The sequence below is a fragment of the Cajanus cajan genome, chromosome 7, assembly GCF_000230855.2.
Source record: "Cajanus cajan strain Asha chromosome 7, NIPB_CcT2T_4, whole genome shotgun sequence".
Taxonomy (NCBI): Eukaryota; Viridiplantae; Streptophyta; class Magnoliopsida; order Fabales; family Fabaceae; genus Cajanus; species Cajanus cajan.
The window spans coordinates 51,189,649-51,206,794 of NC_138523.1; the positions used below are offsets into that span (position 1 = coordinate 51,189,649).

The following is a 17,146-nucleotide window of genomic DNA, read 5'->3' on the forward strand; positions in this document are numbered from 1 at the left end:
CATAACACATGTATGTGAGATTTGCGCCAGTAATTGAAAAAAAAAAATAAAAAATAAAAAAAAGGTTCAAGTTACTTAGAGTATGCGCGATGATTATTAAAAAATATATTAAAAAATTAATGAGAGGATCGTATTAAAGTTTTTCAAATACATTCAATATTTCTTCTTCTGCAACATACATTACACGCCATCCTCCATCCTTGACATTATGCCACCAAGTGATGAATATTTGTCAACCACTTTAATTCACCCGATTACTAAAAGAAAATGGCAAAGAGAAAAGTAAAAGTAATTTCGTCAATATTAACTTCAATTTATTACAAGAAACAATCGCTCAAAAATATTAACATTTTAAAATAACTTGAAAATAAATAATAAATTATTTTAAAACTAGAGAAGCGACTTAATAATGAAAATTAGAATAAATACAGAAAAAGTGAATTTATTGCAGAATAAAAAAGTAAAAGAGAAATTGGGGGAAAAATACATTGAGATTGGAAGATTCTGGTTGGAGAGTCCCTCAGATCTAGAATCAATCTTTCTCCGTGACGATGTCGAGCGACAGCGACGAGGACGAGCTTCTCCAGATGGCGCTGAAGGAGCAATCGCAGCGCGATCTCAACTACGGCAAATCTCCCAACAATTCCCGCAAGCCCGTCGCCAACTACGTCCAACACCCTAAGAAAACCGCTGCTCCGTCCAAGCAGGCCAAAACCAGAGTCCCCGACGACGACGACGATTCCGAGATCGAGATGCTCAGCATCTCCAGCGGCGACGAGGACAACGCCAAGGATCCCGTCGCCGCCTCCAAGACCCGCGCCGCCCCCGCCGGAAGACCGCCGCCCATGGACGATGATCGCGCCTGGGACGGCGACGAGCCTAGTCGCTGGAAGCACGTTAACGAGTCTGAGGTATGCTTATAATGCTCTATGTTCTGGATTTGTTAATCTTCGCGTAATCCTTCCAAATGCACGAGGATAATGTTTGGAACCTGAGATGGTGGAGAAGGCTGTTACGGAAACATATCGTAGAGTTAGAAGTATATAATGTGCAGATAGAAAGAGCTCATCGTACATTTGTAGCTAGAGAAGTTACCGAGCTACGTGTGCACGAATTAACTAACTAAATGGTTAGAAACCTAATCAACTAACTAACTATTCAGAGAAAACTGATAGAATGGGAATCAGCTGCTGTAAGCGAGAACCCTACTCATAGGAATATAAATGCTAATGTATCATTACTCTTAGACTGTTTCAGTAAATTCGACGAGATAAATTCCAAAACGAAGTTGAAGAAGAGTTCGTGAAGTATTGTAGTTTCACTTTTGGTTGTTTTTCTTTCCTTGTCTTTTGCAACATGCATGTGTCGATATCCCTGCTTGTGTTTTTCTTTTGTTGTGTACTTGAACGAAGGAACTAATGTCTTTATCAATTCCCTTTTCTTTTTTTTTGGTGGTTTGGGGAGGGTTTTTTTGATGACTATTGTATTTCTTTGCATTTTGGCGTGCTCTCTTTCAGCCATTCAAATTTCAAATGAAATGTAATTGCTTGTTATTATGCGACTGGTGATAAACCATTGTGGAAAAACTACAACTCTACAAGTGGTCTGTGTAGCATACTAATAACATCCTAGATTGTATAATTGATGTCTGCATTGCAACTAGGGTGAAATTATACTTGTCTTAAATATAACATACCCTTGGAGGGGCTATGTGCACTGTTAACTGTAAGTTGGAACTTGGAAGAAATTAGATTTGTGGGCATCTTATGTTTTATGGGCTATGTTTGACTTGCATTTCTGTTTTTCATTGCTTTCTTTTTGTGCTGTTAATATTTTTTTAGTAATACACTACAAAATCTTTTGGAATATGTTTTTCATCATGAACTTGGAAGATTGAAATTTAGATGCTTCATTCATGTTCTATGAAATTAAATGAAATTCTCTTTATTAAATGAAAGTACTTATGAAATTCTGTTTAATTTAATGTAGTTGGGCTTCTTTGACAGCTTGCTCGTAGGGTTCGTGAAATGAGGGAAACAAGAACAGCACCTGTGGCTCAAAAGTTTGAAAGGAAACCTTCTGCATTGGGGGTTAGAAAGGGGCTTACTTACTTACAGTCATTCCCTCGTGGCATGGAGTGTGTTGACCCACTGGGGTTGGGGTAAAGTTCATTTTAATGCTAATCTTCACGGTTTCTGTTTCTGTCTTGTTAGACTTTGGCTCTATAGTTGGTGTTATTTCCACGTTACTTCAGTTCTCTGAGCAATTAATCCTGGAGATTTGCTGTTATTGGCATTTGGCAGGATCATAGACAACAGAACACTAAGGTTGATCACTGAGAATTCAGACAGTTCTCCTAAGATTGACAAGGATAATCAGGATGGCATGCTACGTGGTAAATTTTTTTGTTAGATGTTATGTAGCATATTTACATTATTAAAGTCAGTCTTTATAGTTCTCTTATTTTTCTATACATACTAATAATTTTTTTTTACAAATCACGTCTTGTTACAATTTTTGATTAAAAGAAAAGAAATATCTAGGAAGCACTCTTACTAGGAAAGGTCTTGTTTGCATTTTATCATCAATTCCAATTCATTGCAGTCCATTATTTGTCGATTGAGTAAAGGTTCTGTTCTGTTTTAGGAAGGTAAACAGGACCTGCAGACAGTAATGCTAGGATTGAATTGGAATATGGTATGGCCTGTAGAATAATTTAATGATCTGAATAGGATGTTTAATTGTTAGAACTTATAAATCAGAGTTAAAAAGATGAAGGAAAATGGAGAAAATATTAGGCTTTACATCACCTTGGGTTCTCAGGCATCATGGCTTTGAGTGAAATCACAAATTTTGACTAGGGGCTCAAAAATTTTCTGATTCTTTAATTACTTATTATGTCATTTGTTGGAAATTTATAGGAATATTTTAGTAGGTAGGAACTCCTTTAATGTTTAATTTTCCAAGTTGCCTGGATACCTGGTATAGCTAGGTTCAATGCATCATAGGAAGTACTGTATCTTAATTGTCCTTTTGTAAATTGTTTTGACATTAATTATCTTTGTAATTCTCTTGTATATATAAATAAATCTATTGGGCTGGGTGGAATTATCACTCTAGCATATTCAGAAAATGAGATCTTTGTCTCTCTCTTTTAACACATTTAAATAGGAGTATAGGACTGATCAAGTTTTGGGAGTTAATTAAAATAATGTTTGATCAGTGGATGCCATGTCTCATAAGCGCAAATTAGTTCTTGATTGTCGACTTTGGAACATTGGGTGAACCATATCCAAGGATAAATAAAAAGTAAAAAACATGAGCCCAATAACCAGGATAAATTAAGGAACTACTCACATAACTAAAGCCCTTTAATAGATTAAACTAATACCCAATTTCAAAAGATTGCTTTCATGGTTTCCCTTAGGTGTTTAGCTCATGGCTATTTCATGAGTTTCTATCTCTGATTTGCTGGGACTGGGAGACAACTACTTTTATGAGCTTTTCATGTTATGTTCCTAAGTTCCTTGTTGCATTTAAATATATTCCTCCTGCTTGTTTTCTTTAAGACTAAAAGGTAAGAAATTATTATTAGAAGATGGATTTTGATATTTGATGTTGAAAACATAATTTTCTAATTTAAATAAAATAGGCCTTGATGGATTTGGAATGTTTTGGACGATGTGTAAGCAGAAGGATACCATGTCTATTTTTTTGGGGGAATGACTGTTCCCTCATTCTGTGAAGTTACTTAGAAACACATTGTTTACTCATTCATATTCCCATTCCTACTTTCTGACTCTTGAATTCTCCCTTTCCATTTAAAGTGCAGAAGCAAGTTTTGAAACAGAATTTTATGCTATCATCTCTAAACATGTGATAGCATTTTCTGTTGCCTGTCTACCTTGTGTCAGGTTGACACAGTATGGTTGTTTTCTTCTTTATCAAAAACAAAAAAAGGCAGATGCTAATCTCCATGAAAATAATTGTGAAACTGTGATTATACCCAAGTACTTGCTGTACTAAATAATGGTTATAAGAATGTGGCTATAAATGGGTATGTTATAAAATGAGTTATACTTTACAAATGTAGCAAATAACCATTTGCTAGTATTGGTTAGATTGATTGGAAAACTTGTTGCAATTTTCTTCTTCGTAGCTCTCTTTTTGGTTTTTGTTTATGTGCTTTTTGGCTAGGTTGATAGCATCTTTGATGCCGCTATGCAGAAAAATTGCTGTATTTTTCGGAGAACTTTGATGCAAAGCTCTTCTTATCACGGATACACAGTAATACCAGTGCCGCTGATCTGGAGGCTGGTGCACTTTCTTTGAAAACTGATTTCAAAAGTCGTACCGAGCAGAGAAAGCAGTTGGTTAAGGACAACTTTGACTGCTTTGTTTCTTGCAAAACAACAATTGATGGTAGGAACTTTATTTTTGCATGGTATTTAAACCATACTTCAACCATTCAGAAGTAATATTTTATTCTTGTGTGACTGGCATTTCTATCATGCTCAAGCTCTTGCTCTTTCTTTCTCATTGGTTGTTCAAGCATGATAAAAAAAAAAAAGTAAAGTGTAGTAATGTCAAATCATATCTATTTTTTTTTTCGTGTGACACTTCTTTTTTTAATTTACAGATATTGAGTCAAAGTTAAGGCGGATTGAGGAAGACCCTGAAGGGTCTGGGACCTCTCATTTGTTTGAAATTATTCAGGGAGTCAGTTTGCAGGCTAATCGGGCTTTGAAGCCTTTATTTGAGAGACAGGTGACTGAAGTCTTTATTCTAGATTTTTTTTAGCTGCAGTTCTAGATTTCAAAATAATTTTATTCATGACTTCTATGAACTGTGTAGGCTCAAGCAGAAAAAATTAGGACTGTCCAAGGTATGCTACAGAGGTTTCGGACGCTTTTCAACCTACCAAGTACTATCCGTGGCAGCATTAGCAAGGGTGAATATGATTTGGCAGTCAGGGAGTACAAGAAGGCCAAATCAATTGCTCTGCCCTCCCATGTATAAAACTTTTATATTGTTTGTCCTTTCTGTAGGTTTCCTTTGTTTAATTAGTAAACAACTTTAATTTTTTGAGGTTTCTTGAAATTCTAGTATACAGGCTCATGAATATTTGCTCTGTAGTTTCATCCATTGTTTCATACAAGAATTGAATCCATTCAAGGATTTATTAATTTATGGTATATCATTTTTGGGGTTTTATCTGGTAATTCTAAGGATCTGCTTTATTATTCTCTTTCACTTTCTGAACTCAAACTATTCTTTTGGTCTCAATTCAGATTCAGGTAGGTATCCTAAAACGTGTTCTCGAAGAGGTTGAGAAGGTGATGAATGAGTTCAAGTCTATGCTTTTCAAGTCTATGGAAGATCCACAGATAGATCTGACAAATGTAAGTTTTTAGTTTCTTCAGTTTACCTGCTATGTTGAAATGAATTTAATTAAAAGAAGCATTGGGATGTAAACAAGGTTGCATTCATTATGCAATATCTTTGTGCTGACCTGCATTTTTATGATTGCTCCTGGATCTTGCTTAGCAGTAACTGATGCATAACATTACATGAGTGTTAGTTGTTCTTTAGTCCAATTTAGAATGAAATTTCATTAGTTTTTCACTTTTTTGATGGATTAAAAAGAAATGCATAAATAAGGAGAGAGCTCATGTTTTCTTGCAGATTGATTTTTACTTAAAAGCTTTACCATTTTAACTCCTCCTTTCTGTTTTTTTAGCATGATATTTTGACATTTATTGAAGCACGTCGTCTTGGACATGCCCACTGGTAGTGGTCTAGCAGCAAGGTCTTTGGGTAGTTTGCAGGATATACTAGGTTCAAATATCTGTGCAACCATTTTTATGAAATTGCATTTCATTTGGACATGACACTGATATGGTTTATTGTTCGATTTCTGGCAAGAGTACCAAGTCTGCTGTAGTATCTTTGAAGTACGGGTTGTCGTATCCACAGGGACTTGTTAGATATTTTATAATTTCTATTATCCTAATTAAAAATTGTGAAAGAAAGATTTACAATTGTGCATAAATTTGTTGTTTTGCAGTTGAACATTAAAACTAATGAGCAACAAGTATAACAGCACAAATATAATGTTAAGAAGACAATTAGAACAACTGTTGGGATTGAACTTCATCTATCACATGCCTCTACACCTAAGATTTTTACATATGATTCCTATCACTCAGTGTTATTGACTTCTTAAAATCATTCCAAATCAATTCCTTGTCTTTGGGAATCCTAAGGATCCTAATTTAATAACCAATTCCTAGTTTACCAAATTAGATTCCTTTCATTAAGCTCAAGAATTTATCAACTAACCACTCTAAATCTATTTCTAGCATTTAGAATTTTAGGTGAATTGTTTTGATTCAAATCAGATTTAGAAATTATTTTCCAATCAAAAGATGAATGATCAATTCACCCCAAGCATTAAGCACAAAATCCAATCACTAACACTAAATAACAGGATATCATATATATATATATATATATATATATATATATATATATATATATATATATATATATATATATATATATATATATATATATATATATATATAGATAAATCAAAAGGGTTATATAAGAGTCTGATAGATTTACATTTAAGGAGGAAGATTAGCTACTCATGGTAGTGAGAGCTATTCCCTTTACAATGAAAGCGTAAGTAAAGAAAATGAACCCAAGATCTTCTGCCCCCAGAGGTTTTGAAGCTCTCTCCTTTCTTCCGTACTTCATCTCACCCTATTTCTGCTTACTTGATGCTCACTTTCTCACTCCAATTCCCTTTTATATCACCAGTAAAAAAAAAATAGAGCATCACATAAGTGAGCAATCCACTTGGCTGTTTTGGATTTGGCTGAGCGGAATATAAATTCTTCATGATGAAGAAAGTTCAACCCACCGGGTCGTTTCCAATTTGCTCAACCCTTTTTGGAATGTAAATTTCTTGGTTCTTTGGGCCAAATCCGCTCAGCCCTTTTAATTTGGCTGAGCAGATGTTCTGCTGCAGAACTTTCTTTGCTCTCTGGCTCGAATCTGCTCATCTCCTGATATGGCTGAGCCAAATCTTGGTAGAAGCTCATCTTCATTTTTCTCCAATATGCTGAGTGAAATCCAATTGGGTGCACAATTTCCATGATTTTGAAGGCCTAGGGACTTGATCAAGTATGCAAGAAATAGGGTTCATTAGTCCATAAAATTCATCGACTCTGCAAACATCATTTGATCAATAGTCAATTTTCTAAAACAGAACTTAAGTTCTGTAGTTGTTGAAGAATATTTTGAACTGTTGTATTAGTTCTTGTCAATATTTTATGTTAGATTGTGGTGTTCTTAAGCACATAGAAGAGAAAAGAAGCATCTTAATCCTTACAATTATCTTGTTTGCATGGACACTAGTAAAACCTACCTATACCGACAACATTGTGGGTTGGTGGTTATATTTAATATGTTAATAATGTGGTGATCAAGTTAGAAATGGATTGCAATGATCTTGTATCAGTGGTTGCTAGGGTGATTATAACACTTGCTTGTTCTTCATGTAGCTTGAGAATACTGTGAGGTTACTGTTGGATTTGGAGCCGGAGTCAGATCCAGTATGGCATTATTTGAATATACAGGTTCAAAAATTTGTTTTCATGCCATGTTTGAAATATTTTCCATTTAGTTTTCATATTTTCTGCTATAGTTGTTTAACTATATACTGAACAATATTGACGATTAAGGATAAAATGTCATTTGCTAGAATGTTGCTGTTAGTAATATTATTGTAGACTTGTTATGAGGACTAAATATCATGTTGACTTCTACCTACTGCCTGCCCCCTTGATTTTTTTCACACTTCTAATTTTTCACACTTTGAGCTTTGAATCCTTTGATTGTTTTTAAAACTCGTCATTTTCACTTTCAATGGGATGGCCAAATTGTTGAGTCAATTGGGTTTGTTTCTTTCACAGAATCAGAGAATCCGTGGTCTGCTCGAGAAGTGTACTTTAGACCATGAGTCTAGAATGGAAAATTTGCATAATGAGTTGCGTGAAAGGGCTCTTTCTGATGCAAGATGGAGGCAGATTCAAGAAGATATGAATGAATCTGTAAGTGTAAAGTTTATTTTCGTTAAGCTAGGTTAAAACATTGGTGTTAAGTTTCTTGTTAATATTATTTTTACGACTATTGTCAGTCAGATATCAACAACTATCCTATTGGTGATACCTATCCTACGGTCCAGTCTCATCCAGCAGATCTAACTGGTGAAGAGGTTGATAGTTTAAGAGGAAGGTATTTCCACAGATTAACCGCTGTAATCATCCATCATATACCAGCTTTCTGGAAGATTGCACTCTCTATTTTCAGTGGAAAATTTGCCAAGGTATTATTATTTTTTTTGCCAAGGTATTATTATTTAGTGTATACATGTGTGAGTTATTTCTAAATTTTTATTTCCATTCTTAGTTACAGCACATCACTGAAATCTTTTCTTTATTATCTTTTTCTTCTTTTGAGTTTTCTTTATTCTCTGTATCTTCTTTCAAGTTTTTAATTTTTCTTCCTTGCTAATCTAGACTCTGTAAGATTCTTCTGGAAATGCAGTTATGGTCTTGTTTGTTGTATTTTACCATTTTTTATTTTTTATTTTAGTGTGTTTATTTTCTTAATGTTGTCATTCATAATTACATCTGCTATATATTTGTGTTGTCATTTTTGTTTTTCCAGTCTTCCCAAGTTCCCACTGATTCAAATTCCAACAGTTCTGCAAATAAAATCGAAGAAAAAGCTGGAGATGGGAAATACTCTGGTCATTCTCTTGATGAAGTTGCAGCAATGATATGCAGCACAATATCACTGTATGGAGGAAAGGTAAATAGTGCTCACTTATTTTCTCTGTAGTGCAATATATTATTTTCAATAGTATTTTCTTTTCACTTGTTTATTTATATAGTTTGGTTAACATCATGTGAATTTGGAGATTTGGGTTAGAAGTATTTGTCAAATTTTTCCTGGTTAAATTATCTGTTCTTTTGTCTGGCTAGAGATGCGAACAAAGAATACTGTTTTTATTTTTTTATTACATAAAAAGAATGTTGAATGTCATAAAGGAGGTATGTCAGAAATGCCTTGTCTTCTGTCCTGGATACTATTTTCTTTGAACATCTGTCATTCTTGTGCTACTAGGCTAACAAGGTTTTCTGTGAGTGCTATTAGTCTTGACGGTCTCCTGAATTTAACATAGATAACTCGTTAAGTCTTGGAGTTATATTTATGTTTAACACTTTCTTTTCCAAGATCTGGCTTGTATTTGCCCTCTCTTCCTTCTCTCTTTAGTCCTATTTTTTATATAAACACAAAATCATGGGGCTACCTGCATGTCAATACCTAATCTAGTAATTTAGAGAAGTCTTGGAATTATATCTGTGTGAAATTTTCCTTTTCAAGATCTGGCTTGTATTTGCCCTGTCTTTCTTCTCTCTGTAGTCCTATTTTTTTATATTTAGAAGCTTATTTTTTATATAAACATAAAATAGTGGGGCTACCTACATGTCAAAACCTAGTCTAGTAATTTAGAGAAGTGTATATTGCAACATGAATGATTTGACCTGTAGAATTTATCATGGTCTTCTCTTTATGCTATTGGTGTTGCATGTGTTCTGATCACCTACCATTTGTGCAGGTTACTAACATTTTTCATGAACTAGAGGAATCAAATGTCCTCCGGTCCTACATGAGTGATGCCATAGAAGATATATCTAAAGCATGTGCAGCTTTGGAACTGAAGGAAGCTGCTCCGCCAATTGCTGGTATAAGTTCTTCAAATCTAAAAGTTATTGTCATTTGTCAAGGTTCTGAGTGCATGTCTCTTTCTTTGTTCTAGTTGGTGCTATCCGAGCACTGCAATCAGAAATTATAAGGATTTACGTACTGAGGCTTTGCTCTTGGATGCGAGCATCTGTTGAAGAGGTTTCAAAGGATGTGACATGGGTTATTGTTTCAATTCTTGAAAGAAACAAATCCCCATATGCAATCTCATACATGCCTTTAATGTTCCGTTCAGTTGTAGCCTCAGCAATGGATCAAATCAATTCGTAAGTCTAAATATTTTCATGTAGGATCTGATGCCTTAAAGTGAAGTGGGTGATTAGAAATGCAATAAAACCTAGCTACAAAGTAATGAAATGGGTGATCAATTTCATTTTTCCTTCTTTTACATTTGTGATGCCTATTCATGGTATATTGCCTCCTTCTGCATATATTGTAAGTTGGCTGTCCAACAGCACCCTAGCTTATCTCAATAGATGTAGTTAGCAGCATGAATCAGTACCACTGAGCTCGATCAGGTTTTGAAAACAAATTTTCAGTAAAACCATTAAGAGCTTGGTCTTTTTCATAATGTTTTCTTAGGTTTCTCTCTAAAAAATTTAAATTTAATTAGAATAGGTTTTTAATTTGAACTACTTTTCTTATTGGAGCTTTTCTTGGCCATCTTCTCACATGATTACTCATTATTTGCTTCTGAAATTTTCTCCCAGATAGATTGGTTCCTAATCTTAGTGTTTTAGCATGAGATATTTATTTCTTTATTTCATTTTTGTACAGATTTATTTCAGAATTATTTCCTGTAATTAGTTTTCTTTAATTCTGTAATCAGGACAGCAGATCATTTTCCTGTAACTAATAGGTTAAAATTAATTAGTCATCCTAGGTATTTGTAATCTCCATGTACATAAATTGTCTGAGGAATAATATTCAGTTGTTCACTTATTTCAAGTTTTAGCTTTCTTATAAAGTGGCTGTACCATAGTTATCAATTACACACTATTGCAGCAGAGTTTTGCATCACAGCCTCTGGTCTGGCCACTATTTCCAGATTGCATCACATTTTTCATTCATGGCAGTTGCAGCCACTGTTGAGCCAGAAAGTGTAAAATTGCTGGATGCAACTGATTACAATGCAAGGTAGGGTGGGGGTGATTTGTGACTTCACTCCCCCCTCTTCTGTTATACAATGAAAGGGTTCAAAACCCTTCTTTCATTCACAAAGCTGCAAATGATCATCTCTTTGTCCCCAACCACTTCAGATGTTTTCCGCTGCTGCCACCCTTTTTCTTGTGAACCCTATATATATATATATATATATATAATTTAACTACCTTCTAAAATTTCAAATAGTAATCATCCCATTATTCGCTATCCACTATAGCCATTATTTGGGATTGATAACTATGAGCTGAATATATGAAAAGGAAAAAGGGAAAAACTATGGGAAAATATTGGCAAAATGATCCACGAAGGAAATAGTTTAATACCAAAGTTCTTAATAGAAGTTGAATACACCAAGAACTATTATAACTAAATGTTGTTTGCTTCAGAACTCATTTGCTTGATTCTTATTTGAGGCATACATGAAATTTTCTATATAGTTGATCTCTTTGTCTTATTTTTTTATTTGTCTAGTCCACTATTTTTGGATTGAGGTTTAGTGTTTCTATTTATGTTATGGTCCAATAAGAAAAAAAATGTCTATACCTTAATTTGGATAAGAACCCATTTCCCCTGCTTTGCAATTGTCTAGTCCACTATCTTTGGAGTGATGTTTAGTGTTTCTGTATATGTCATGGAACAATAAGAAAAAATTGTCAAGATCTTAATTTGCATAAGAGCCCCTGTTGCCTGCTTTATGATTGTCTTAGTATTTATTTTTTGTGAAAATTTGTGTTAATATTTCATTGATGATCTCTTCAGAATGCTTCAGTCCTTAAGTAATGAGGCAACAAAGTCAGAGGATATGTTTATGCAACTTCAAGAAGTTCAAGAATCTGTCAGACTTGCATTTCTAAACTGCTTTCTGGATTTTGCTGGTATGTTGGATTAGTTGGCTTAATCTTATACCCAATGGCATGTTTTTCGAGATTAAAGGAAAAAAAAAGTACAATGTTGAAAGGATTTTGCTGCTATGTTGGAGTAGTTGGCTTAATATTATACACAATAGCATGCTTTTCAAGATTAAAGAAAAAAAATCAAAGTAAAATAGTGAAAGGGCAGAATGGTGTCAGAGCACATAAAGTTTCATTTATAAATTGACTTCTGTTTAATTTTCAGGTAATTTACAGAGTATTGGAATCGAACTTGGCCAAAATAGATCAGACAAAGATGGCTCCCTGTTACCAAATGGGTATACACATCAATTGGAAGAAAATTCTCTTTCTGATCTTCATGGAGGTGTTACTGATCCCCATCAACAGTTATTGATTGTTCTAAGCAATATTGGATATTGCAAAGATGAACTTTCTTATGAGTTGTATGACAAATATAGACACATCTGGCTGCATTCCAGGTACTTTGTCGTTGTTCCCTGACTATATGAAAAGTTCTGGTAAAATATTTTGGAATTCATCATGAATGCATGCTATTAAAGTGGAGTAAGGTGTTTGCTGATTTCATTAGGTTGCAACTTGCATGCTAACCCTACTTGAAAATTATCATTTGGTTTGTGATTTCACACCTCAGAATTTTCTAGTTTTTTTTTTTTAATCAGATAGTCCTGTCTTTTGATGTCTTCACGACCATTTGCTTGTAATCATTCATTCAAAATGATAGTCTGTATATATTTCATTTCTTTTATATAAGATTGATTTCAATTTGGCTAGCAATAAATTTCCTCTAATCAAATTCTATTGTAATCATCTCATATATCTATGTGACTGACTAGGCACTCTGTTCTATAACATTTTCCATGAAAACATCGTGCTTCGTATTTACTAGAGCATTCTTGTTCTTGGTTTGCCTTTAATTCAGGGGGAAGGATGAAGAAAACAGTGATGTAAAAGATCTTGGGATATGTTTCTCAGGGCTTGAAGAGAAGGTCCTGGAACAATATACTTTTGCAAAGGTAATGAGAAAATATTGTTCCCCTTCAGGAAAATAACTGGGAGGGAAGCAGATGAACATAGAGGCTGTAATCAGAGTTATAAGAGCATATATTTGCTTCTTTGGATTTTGAATACCATAGCATTATACTTGTTGATTTTTCTGAAATCAACTTTTGTGGATTATCTGAATTACCTGAAATAATTGATAGTTTTTTCATGAATGGTTGTTGGACAAATTATTAATTAGAATTAGAGATTGCCCTTTGTTTCTCAAATATCAGAGTATAGACATATTATACACTATAAATTATAAGGTTTTGTGTATTGATAAATGAAGAAATTAATATCTTCTCCTGCTTAAGTTATACAAAGTTCTAAACATCAGGTCAGCTCATAAGGTCCATTTGGTGGCTGAGATATGATAACTATCTTTTCTGGCCATCCATCCATCCATCCTTGTCCCCACAAAAGGTGGGGTTTGTTAGGGTTTGAACTTTAAAGGAAGCAGGTTGATATTTTTTAAATCCATCGGTCGGCCTTGTTAGGGTTTTTTTTTTTTTAACATTTAATTTTACTCCTTTTGTGTGTGTGTGTGTGTGTGTGTGTGTGTGTTTATTGATTTATATTTAGATGTGTATATAACAATTTATATTTATTATTTAAAATTTGTATTCGACATATTATCTTATATATATTTATAATAATTTTGACATGCGAATTTAAAGTATATTATTAATAAAAGTATTTGAAATTAAATAATTATTATTCAAATATTTCTTGAGACAAAACTGGATACAATACTATAGATATGAAACTCTAATTCTAATTGGAGAATAACATCAACCTTGTTTTATAATATTTTACGTAAGTTTTGTCCTATTTCTTAAAGAAAAATATTTGAATAATGATTTTAAAAATCTTATATGATTTTTTAATAATTTTTAAGAAAATTAACTACATAAATAAAAAATAATTGTGTAACTTAGTTAAAATTATAGTTTTTTAATTTGTAAAGTTTAAAATCATTTTTTTTAGAAAATCATATGTAATTTTAACAAACATTAATTTTTTCATTTGAATATAATTTATATTCTATCGTATCATTATTTGATCCATGTCAAATATAGAACCTGATAATACAATAATGTTATATAATTTGTTATCTGGTGTGAACTAAACATTGGAAAAATTAAAGTTTATCTTTTTCTTATTATATCTTATTTGTACTCATATCTTATTACATCCGGATCACCAAACGAATCCTTGGTATAAATGTTGAGTTGTGTTTGATGTGCTGAAATATTGAATGTTACAAGTACTATAAAACATTTGAATTTAGATTAGTAGTTGTCCAGATTAAAAAAGGCCGGGTATTCTGAAGCAGGACAGGAAAGACAAGGGTAGTAACACTGGGCGTGCTCTTGTAGGAAATATTTGCACTGTGTCTACCTGCTTTCATTTCAATACCATGATGATTTATTGTGTTATCTTCAGGCAAACTTGATCAGATCTTCTGCCACAAATTATCTATTGAATTCTGGCATTCAGTGGGGAGCAGCGCCTGCAGTTAAAGTGAGGAGCTAGTGATGATAGTATTTATTGGAAATTTGACAGTTCTCATTATTTGTTTGTTTTCCTTCAAAAATGATTTTTGCCCATTACTTTTGGAAAATGCTGTTTCTATATGATGTTCCATTTTATCTTGGTCTCTTCATGTTCCAGGGTGTCCGGGATGCAGCAGTTGAGTTGCTGCACACGTTGGTTGCTGTGCATGCAGAGGTAAGTATTGCATGTCATTTGGGATAATGAATCCTACACTTTGGTTGTTTTTCTTGTTTTCTAAATAGATTACCTTAAGTAATACACTGTGCTGAACACAACCAAGGCCATAAAATACTGATATTTTCAAGTAAATCGTGTCACAGTTTTTTTTTCCACCAAAGATACTAAACATGTAGAATCAGATAACTCTGCTATTATGCTGCTTGATCTGGAAAAATAAAACCTATGATACGAAATGCTCCACCTTGAGTTTCGCTAGAATTACAAAATACCTGCTTCCAGTTATTGCTGGATAGTGTGCATCAGAACTACTGTCTTGACGAAGGACTTGTTAAGGAAGGGTATTTTCTATATCTAATGGGTTTTGAAGAAAGAATAGTGTTCAGAGTTAGTTTTATGGCCATTCGACTTGTGTGTACCTTTTGTGGACCTCGTCGTAATGTATTTTACTTTGCTAAACTTTTGGCGGAAGTTTAGCTTTGAGCCCATACACCTATAATTCATAGGAGTGAATAAATAACCTGAACATGATGCATTGAGCATTTTAGTCATAGCAGTCTTAGCTTTAGAAATTTGATTCTTAAAACTTTTTTTTATGTCTACAGTTAAAACAATATTTTATCTGCACTATTATAATATAAATAATGATTTCATTATATTTTCCTAGAGATAGTCTGCTGAGATGTAATGATTTTTGTCATAGGTTTTTGCTGGTGCCAAACCTCTCTTGGATAAAACACTTGGCATTCTTGTAGAAGGCTTGATTGACACATTCATCAGCATTTTTCATGAAAATGAAAATACAGATCTTAGTGCACTTGATACAAATGGATTCTGTCAGCTCATGCTTGAGGTAAGTTGTAGTACTGTGGCATATTAAGCCTTCCAATGATAGTAGATGACATATTAAGCCCCTGCTGAAATTTGCGGCATGCCTTGATTTAGGACTGGGACAACCGTCCCCCTAGATTTGGGTGTATTTGGAAAAGAAAAAGATTTATGTAGTATAGAAAATACCTTCTGTACTCGGGTATTGTAAAATAATAAGGAACCAGGAAGATATATTCTTTATTCCATTATTTTTTCTGTACCAAGATAAAACGAAAGATGCTTCTATCATGTATGTTTCATGTCATTTGCCTGCAGTATATATTTACAAATAATGACCAAGAACTTAAGTTTTAGCTTAGATTGTTGATTAATCGACCTGTATCTCTGCAGCTGGAGTACTTTGAGACTATATTAAACCCATATTTTACATCTGATGCAAGAGATTCCTTGAAGTCTTTACAAGGATTACTTTTGGAAAAAGCCACAGAGAGTGTGACTGATGCTGTCGACAATCCAGGACATCATCGTCGGCCAACTCGTGGTAGTGAAGATGCAGTTGCAGATGATAAACAAGGAACAACTGTATCACCCGATGAGCTCATTGTAAGCAACTAGTTAGTGTATTTCTTGCTCATTTCACGCGACATGTCTAATTGCTGAGTGAGGATGCTGAATAACTTGTTTTGATTCCTTAGTTTGTGCTGCATGTGATGTTACTATAGACTTGTTTTGCTATACGAAAATGAGGTTTATTTTGACGTGGATTCTCTATGTTGTGAAAGCAGTTCTGATATTAGTCATTGCCTGTTGAATTCTGTTGCTAAATTTACAATCTAACGCTGTATTTGCACATTTCAGTCTCTTGCGCAGCAGTACAGCTCCGAGTTCCTTCACACAGAGCTTGAGAGGACACGCATTAACACAGCGTGCTTTGCAGAATCTATTCCTTTGGACACTGTGCCAGAACCAGCCAAATCTGCCTACTCTCCCTTCAGGAACTCGATGGATTCTCCTAGCAGAAACTACAGAGGTGCCCATAACATTGGATCCTCTGGTTTCTCTCGGCATAGACATTCATGAGTATAAATTAACACCCTTATTCTTTAGTCTGTCTGCCATTATGTATTTATTGTAGTATATTTTTTGTTTAGTAGTTAATGAAAATTTGTATTCTTTGCACTGTTATCTCCTTGTAAAGGTGGATGACAATTACCACATAATGAGTTTTGGAATGTATGTCGGAGTTCCTGTATGCCAACAGCCAACCCAAGTGCACTAAGTTTTGTCATTTGAGTTTTAAATGTGGATTATTTGTTAGCTGAATTGCCGGAGCCTTTGGATGTGTACGCGGTGAATAAAGGATATAAAATGAGATAAATGAATCTAGCTTATCCATCGTCTTGGCAAAGCCATGCATTGAACAAACCAAAAAACTGGTGCCCTTTTCTTTGATCGATCAACTATTCAAATTTATAGATATCTGGTACAGATAACTCAACCCACATAAAGAATTTCCCGTACTAGTAGCATAAGCTACATTTGATAATTTTTTATTTCTCACCTCAAAAAAAAAAAAGTTTTTTTTTTCTTCTGAAATCATGAATATAATAACATTTGGATTCTAATTTGACGTTTGATGAGGT

At 33.9% G+C, this 17,146-nt stretch overlaps 1 protein-coding gene across 3 annotated transcripts; it reads left to right on the forward strand.

Moving 5' to 3' along the window:
• Positions 1-460: 460 nt before the first annotated feature.
• Positions 461-16,826, forward strand: LOC109814415 (exocyst complex component SEC5A). Of its 3 annotated transcripts, none has more exons than XM_020378832.3 (21): positions 461-911; positions 2,007-2,161; positions 2,304-2,395; positions 4,228-4,422; positions 4,640-4,767; positions 4,855-5,013; positions 5,292-5,402; positions 7,572-7,646; positions 7,983-8,120; positions 8,207-8,395; positions 8,740-8,883; positions 9,695-9,821; positions 9,896-10,106; positions 11,764-11,879; positions 12,121-12,355; positions 12,817-12,910; positions 14,385-14,462; positions 14,613-14,669; positions 15,376-15,525; positions 15,894-16,106; positions 16,362-16,826. In XM_020378832.3, exons 1-21 carry the CDS (start codon positions 552-554, stop codon positions 16,581-16,583), a joined length of 3,249 nt encoding a protein of 1,082 aa, XP_020234421.1. In that variant the 5' UTR covers positions 461-551; the 3' UTR covers positions 16,584-16,826. The 3 variants fall into 3 exon arrangements, with proteins under 3 accessions (XP_020234421.1, XP_082916139.1, XP_020234425.1); XM_020378836.3 differs by having other exon boundaries at positions 771-911; positions 1,990-2,161; XM_083060013.1 differs by lacking the exon at positions 14,613-14,669.
• The last annotated feature ends 320 nt before the right edge of the window (positions 16,827-17,146 follow it).

Bases quoted from the DNA above. Each gene is read 5' to 3' on its own strand.
- LOC109814415 (XM_020378832.3), top strand. From the start codon at position 552: ATGTCGAGCGACAGCGACGAGGACGAGCTTCTCCAGATGGCGCTGAAG. The intron at 7,647-7,982 runs GTTCAAAAATTT...TTTCTTTCACAG, and splicing joins GGCATTATTTGAATATACAG to AATCAGAGAATCCGTGGTCT. The intron at 11,880-12,120 runs GTATGTTGGATT...TTTAATTTTCAG, and splicing joins CTGCTTTCTGGATTTTGCTG to GTAATTTACAGAGTATTGGA.